Below are 6,938 nucleotides of genomic sequence, written 5' to 3' on the forward strand. Positions count from 1 at the left end.
AAAAAAAAAAAGAAAAAGAAAAAAAAATACTTTCTGCTCTTCCAGAAGACCTGAGTTTAATTACTAGCACCCTGTAAGGTGACTCACAACCACCTAGACTCCAGCTCCCAGGGATCCAATGACTTCTGGTATTACCATACACATGTGGCACATTGGCACACTGATGGGGGTGCGAGTGCATGCACATCCACACACAAATAGATCTTTTGTAAAGGCTAGAAAATAATAGTTGATTATGAAAAGGGACAACTGAGTCAAGTAAGAGATCTATCATTTTTAATCACATATTTGACAGGCATGGTGGTAGACACCTATAATCCCAGCACTCAGGAAGTAGAAACAGGAAGATGAGGCAGTTGAAGACCAACACAGACTAGAGGAACTTTGTATCAAAAAACTACACCGTTCATGCCTTTCCATTAAAAAACAAAAAACAAAAAACAAAAAAAAACCCCACGCCTTTAACTTGGTACACATGATTCTTCTTTTGGACTTGTTTTGTCTTTGAAATGGGGTCCTATTACATTGTCTAGGCCACTCTGAACACCTGACCCACATGGTCTTTCTACCCTTGCTTCCCAAGCACCTGGGCCTACAGACATGCGCCACTGTTGGAAAGTGTCAGAGCTGGGTTCAGACCACAGAGCCCTTATTTTTAGCTGTGTTCTTTCCATATAACGGCATCTGTGGTCTCCATAGCAACAACAACAAACAAGAGTTTTCATGTGGCATTCTTTGATAATGAAAAACTTGATCCTCTGAGATAACTTATTAAAAGGAAGTACAACAGCTTAGTGTCCTGATCTAGCCTTGTAGAACAATTACAGTACAGAATCAATTTTAAAAGATGAAAGTGTGTTTCATATTCTCATGTCTGTTTTTGAAAAAGATGTGGTGCTTAGTACCTGTGTATCATGTGCAAGTCCTGGGGTTCAATGCTCAGTACAAAAAAACACAGGGTCAAGGGAAACTATACTTCCATAAAAATACAGGAAAAGTAAGAGTGTGCCAGCCTGGAAACCTCAGATGGATTTCTGAATTAGTGGGTTTCTTAAGTGCAAAAGGGAAATCCATATTGAGATATTGAGTAATTAGGTACATTCTCTAAGACAAAGTCTAACACACTAAAAAAACAGATGACAGTTAACTTTTACTCAGAAAGACTTATGCTCCATAGAAGACACAAAAGTATAGTTCAAAAATGCCCGCTGAAGTCAGGAGAGTGAGGAGAGTGCCCGCTCTGTCTCTGGACTCGGAGGAATGTATCTTGTACTCTCAGCTACTCAGTGGCTAGAAAAGAGGATTTTTTTTTTTTTAAATCTTAAAAAAAAGAGAGAATTCCTTGCTGGGTGGTGGTGGCACATGCCTTTAATCCCAGCACTTGGGAGGCAGAGGCAGGTGGATTTCTGAGTTCAAGGCCAGCCTGGTCTACAGAGTGAGTTCCAGGACAGCCAGGGCTACTCAGAGAAACCCTGTCTCGAAAAAAAAGAACAAAAAAAACAAAAAAAAAAAAAACAAAAAAAAAGAATTCCTCCAATACTGAGGACCCTAAATGGTAATACTAGTCAACTTTGATTGATGGAGGTTCAATAATAATGGTGGTGGTGGTGGTGGTAATGATGATGTAAAATCCACAAAAGGTTGCTTTACCACTTTTAATAGACAAGCTTTAGGCATAGAAGAGAATCCATAGTTAAGGCCAAGTCAGATAGGAAGAGGGGAAGAGTGTGAAATCCATACACCATAGGAGAGTAGCAAATCCTCTTCTCAAGTAGCCCGAGCAAGAGCTAAAGCTCACTTCAAGCAGTGCTGGGAATCCTTAGCTACCCTATATTCAAATGGGTCCTCAATTAGACAGGGAGGTTAGATGTGTCATTCTATTCCATGAGTCTAAACGCTTGAAAGCCTGAAATAGCAAGCAGGTAAGGTTGAGGCCACCTGGGTTTGAGTGAGACTCTGTCTCAAAAACCATACAACACAAAAGAAAAAGATGGGAGAGGAGCAGGGAGCAGAAAAGAGGAAAGAAGCAGGGAGTGCTGCAGATGACAGTGAAAATTTGGAAATATACGCTGGTATAACTGGAATTCTTACTAAAATCCCAAGGTGCATATTTTACATACCACAGCTGGGCTGCCCTTCCCCCAGAGGCTCTTCCCTCTATAATCCTGACATTCTGGTCCTCCTCCCTTCTCCATCATCATCATCATCATCATCATCATCATCATCATCATCTTCTTCTTCTTCTTCTTCTTCTTCTTCTTCTCCTTCTCCTCCTCCTCCTCTTCCTTCTCCCCTCTTCTATCTCTCTTCTAGAGTTTCTCTCTCTCTCTTCTCCCTCCCCTGGTGATTTCCCTCACTTCCTTCCTTGGGGCCTTGAGTTCACCCACTGAGAGTAGCTTCCCAATAAACCTGAGTGAGTGAGTGAGTGAGTGCGTGAGTGAGTGTGTGAGTGAGTGAGTGCGTGAGTGTATGTGTGTGTGTGTGTATCAATTTGGCTCATTTTACTGGCAGAGAAATAAGTTGTTTGAGGAAACATAATCACATCCTTTTTGTTTTGAGACAGTGACTTCTTTATAACCCAATCCTCACACCAATCCTCCCCAGCCTCAGTGCTAGGTTTGTAGATATGGCACACCACGCCCAGCATCCCATCCTTTTCTTGGGAGTCTCTTTGGGAAGATCTATTTTATAAACTATGAGAATTTAGACACAATCTCTGAATTATCAATATAGATAAAATTTAAACATGGCCTGATTTTCCTTTTTTGATGATTCTTGCACAAAGAACAACTTTTAGGTTTGTGGACTTGCATTTTAAGTTAGGTTGTTAACACACTTCAGATGCTTATATTCCTAACAAATATCTTCTAAGATTGGATCAGTCCTGTTTATAAAGGAGTTAATTTTCTTTTTCCTTTTCTTTTCTTTCTTTTTGTTTTTTTGTTTTGTTTTGTTTTTGTTTTTCAAGACAGGGTTTCTCTGTATAGTCCTGACTGTCCTAGAACTCACTCTGTAGACTAGGCTGGCCTCGAACTCAGAAATCCACCTGCCTCTGCCTCCCAAGTGCTGGGATTAAAGGCATGCGCCACCACTGCCCAGCAGGAGTTAATTTTCTTACTCTAGAACCCAAGAGATTCTAGATCAACTGAATCTAAAAAGAGCCGCTTATTTGGTTTTGTTCTTCCAGAGTATTTGAATCCAAATACAAAGTTTAGTAGTCCCACTTGAGTCAGGACACTTGGCTTGCCCAACTGTGGGTATGAGGCATTGAGTAGAAAGGCCTAGTAGTTTTGATCACGTGATTTGTGGATGACTGCACGATCTTGGGGAGGCCACCTCACCTCCTTAATTTTCACCCTCTTTTGTAGTGAAAACTGAGAGACATATTCTAAAATCCACAAAAGATAGCTTCACTATTTAGGCAGTTTATTGTAAAAAGAAAATCAGATCAAATGCACTCTGTAAGCTATAAGAGACTATTACTATTATTTACTCAAGGTAACAAATATTTATTGGATATGTCTAAAGTCCCAATGCTTGCAGAAAAGTAATATTATACTGTTGTGGTCTCTAAAGGGAGACAGTATGCAAAAACACAGGCATCTGCTCCAAGTGACACACAATAGAGAAGAAATTACAAGTGACTTAATCTAAGGAGTGCAGGTCAGAAGATCAGAAAGATTATACCCTCAGCCAAAAATGGTTAGTAGGCAGCAGCTGGGCATAGGAGGCTGGGGTGTGCTGTCTAGGAAGAGGAACAAAGAGAGCAGTAGAGAAGTACAAAGACTTTAGGGAGCAGTGCGTTCTTGGTGTGACTGCAGCATACATTCCGTAGAAGAGACTGTCTGGAAATGAAGCTGAACAGGTTGAGAAAGACTGAGGCACAGAGAGACATACTATGTCATCAATTAGAGAGAATAGGCAGCGACTCTTGGAATTTACAGCGGTAAATAATCTTTTGGTTGCTGTCTTTCCTCCACCCCATCTCTCACCTGCCTTTTTTGTCCTGACACTACAAAAAACAAGACACATTATGGTTAGATTTAATTCTCAGCTTGACACAACCTAGATTCACCCGGAGAGAGTCTCAATAAAGGCTGCCTAGAACAGGCTGGCCTCTGGGCATGCCTGTGGACATTTCTCTTAAGTGGGTTAATTGAGATGTGAAGACCCACCCTAAATGTGGGTAGACCATGGGCTGGGTCCTGAACTGATTAAGAGCAAGCATGTGTGCATTGATTCCTCTGCTTTTGACTAAGGGTGCAATGTGACTAACTGCTTCAAGTCCCTGCTGTGGCTTCTCACAATGATGAGCTGTGACCTAGAATTGTAGCCAGACTAAACCCTTTCTCCTCTAAAGCTGTTTTATCAGAGTACATTCTAACATCAGTGGAAATAAAGACACAATCTAAAAACAAAAGACAAACATCAACCTAGCAGAAAGATTCAGAACAAGGCATATTGTAACAGAAGTATATAAGAAATACAAGGAGGCGCACAAAGGAAAGGATAATTGATTCTACGTGGGAGGGTTAAGAAAATATTTATTTAAAGATAGTAAGTTGATAGGCAAAACAGCCAGAAGAAGAGCAGAGCAAAGATAAAAGAAATAAAATGGCTGGCCACACTGTTCAGCAAGAGCTTTAGATAGGACAGGAATTTGAAACTAAGGGGCAGGGCAGGGCGGGGGGGGGGGGCAGGATGCAGTGGTCCCAGCTCTCCACAGGCTGACAGGCAGTTAATGGTTGCTGACAGAACCCTAATTAAACTCACAGGTACCCCCCCCACCCCCAAACACACACAAAAGTCAGAGGCCAAAGCCAGTTTTACAGGTTAAGAATATATGTTGCAAACTTTAATTGGCTGAGGTTTAAATTTTCAGTTTGCTTATTTTTAGTAGTGTGACTTTGAACAAGCTGTGTACCTCCTAAACCTCATTTTCCTCACTGATAAAATAAGGTTATTAATAGAGTACTCAGCACAGACACTGAAGGATTGTGAGCTAATCCATGACTTCCTATAAGACTTCTGACTTATTGGAAGTCATCGGAAAACTAGTACTAATAGCACAATCAGTACTATTATAGATAGAGCATTTGTTAGAAAACTATTAGAGTAGTCAAAACAAGAAAGGAAGAAGCCCTGGGCAGGGACAGAATTGATAGATGTGGAGAACACAGAAGCAAGCCACCTTTCTGAGCTGAATTATTGGACTAGGTAACAAGGGGCAGACAGATTACTATTACTATATTAATTTAGGTTCCTGACCTGGACAACTGTGGGAAGCCACTTCATAAGCACATCGCCATTACAAAATGGCGATGACATTTGGCTTGCCGTTGGTATAAGAATGCCTTGTCGTTGGCATAAGAACGCTTTGTGCGTGTGTGCCTGTAAATCCCAACGAGTGCCTTTGGTCACGTCAAATGGCCTGATCGTCACACAGCCTATTATGAGTCGCCACGTCTGAGGCGGGCATACAGCTCTATATAAGGGAAGGGTTTTGAGATAGTCGGGGCTCTCCTCCTCCTCAACTGAAGCTTGTGATGCATTAAAGCTTGTACTGCAGAAGGATCCTATGTGTGCCGCGTCTTTCCTGCTGGCGGGAGATAGCGCGGAACAGACAACAAGCAAGGTATTTAGCAATATAAGATGTGTCAAATATAGGAAATGCCTGGGCAACATCCAGATGAGTCCATCAAGGACACCTGGGCTTGAGGTAAAGTGTAGGAAAGGCTCTTTTTATCGGTTTTGTGGTTTGAAAATCACCCTCACTGTAGTGGCTTGCCACTGAACCTGCGCAGTCCTAAGGAGCTATGTTTGATTATGTAACCACCTCTTGGTTAGGTTTCCTAAACAACCCAACTGAGAAAAAGAAAAATCAAACTTTTTGCTTGTACCTTTAGAGCCATATGGGTCTCAGATGTGCCTTACCATCTGAATATAGCCTCTGGGCCAACTCTCCAGCTATAAAATAACTTTTACTCAAAGTTAAAATAACTTTTACTCAAAGTTAGAAGTGGTGTTCTCAGAATCTTGGGGACCATCGCCTGGTATCACTAACCTCACTGTGCTGAGGTTGATGGGGAGATAGCTCAGCAGACAGTGTTTGTCACATAAGCACAAAGCCTGGGGTGGGGGGTAAGAAAAGCATGAAGCCTGGATTCCAGAGCCACATAAATGCTGCCTGCAATTACAGCCTCAGAAGGCAGACATGGGATCCCCAAAGCAAACTGGCTAGCAAGACTAACTTTATCAATGAGCTGTGCCTCAGTTAATAAGATGGAAAAATCAATGGGACATCAAGCTTTGGCTTCCACATATACTAGAACTCTCACACACACACTAAGAAAAGTTAGGGAAACATAGGAAAGAATCTTACCTTCATCAAGTGCTTGTTGACCCACTTGGTGAATGTTTTCTTTTGCACCCGGTCCCGCTCATCTGCAAAAGAAAAAACGGAAGAGACTCTGACTTAGTGCTATGCAGCAGTAAGCTCCCACACCTGTCCCGTGTCCATATCCCAGTTTATCTAGAACCAATATAAAAGGTTGGCTTTAGAGTCTTTCTCCAAGTTCACTGTAGTTGTGCAGGCTTGAATGGTTCTCTGTGTCTTGCTCTGAGCACAGCTGTTGGGTGCTGTGAGGGGACCTCAGGGAATCTCTGAAATTGAGACATGGTGGCTCTCATTCCTTCCGGCCTCTCTGGGATGGTGTCCTGAGCGGACCTTGGGTGCAAGCTCTGCAGCCAGTCCCACAACACCCAGAGGAAGCTGCTGCACTCCCAGGTGCTCTAACAAGCCCAGGGTCACAGGATCTCAGAGACAGCCTGACTCTGAGGAGTTCTGATATAACCAGGATCACAGGAAGGACTGACTCCAGTCAGATTTAGTAAAGGCAGGTAGCACTAGAGATAACCAGATTGGGGTGGGGGGGGGG

At 42.4% G+C, this 6,938-nt stretch overlaps 1 protein-coding gene across 19 annotated transcripts in view; it reads right to left on the minus strand.

Moving 5' to 3' along the window:
• LOC116096585 (microtubule-actin cross-linking factor 1) overlaps nucleotides 1-6,938 on the minus strand; it is a 353,064-nt gene that overhangs the window by 210,665 nt on the left and 135,461 nt on the right. For all 19 annotated transcript variants that reach the window (XM_031378560.1, XM_031378576.1, XM_031378580.1 and 16 more), the window contains one exon: nucleotides 6,383-6,444. In XM_031378560.1, the coding sequence (XP_031234420.1) occupies nucleotides 6,383-6,444 (62 nt within the window). The remainder of the gene's footprint in view (nucleotides 1-6,382; nucleotides 6,445-6,938) is intronic.

Source organism: Mastomys coucha, unplaced genomic scaffold (genome assembly GCF_008632895.1).
Source record: "Mastomys coucha isolate ucsf_1 unplaced genomic scaffold, UCSF_Mcou_1 pScaffold18, whole genome shotgun sequence".
Classification (NCBI taxonomy): Eukaryota; Metazoa; Chordata; class Mammalia; order Rodentia; family Muridae; genus Mastomys; species Mastomys coucha.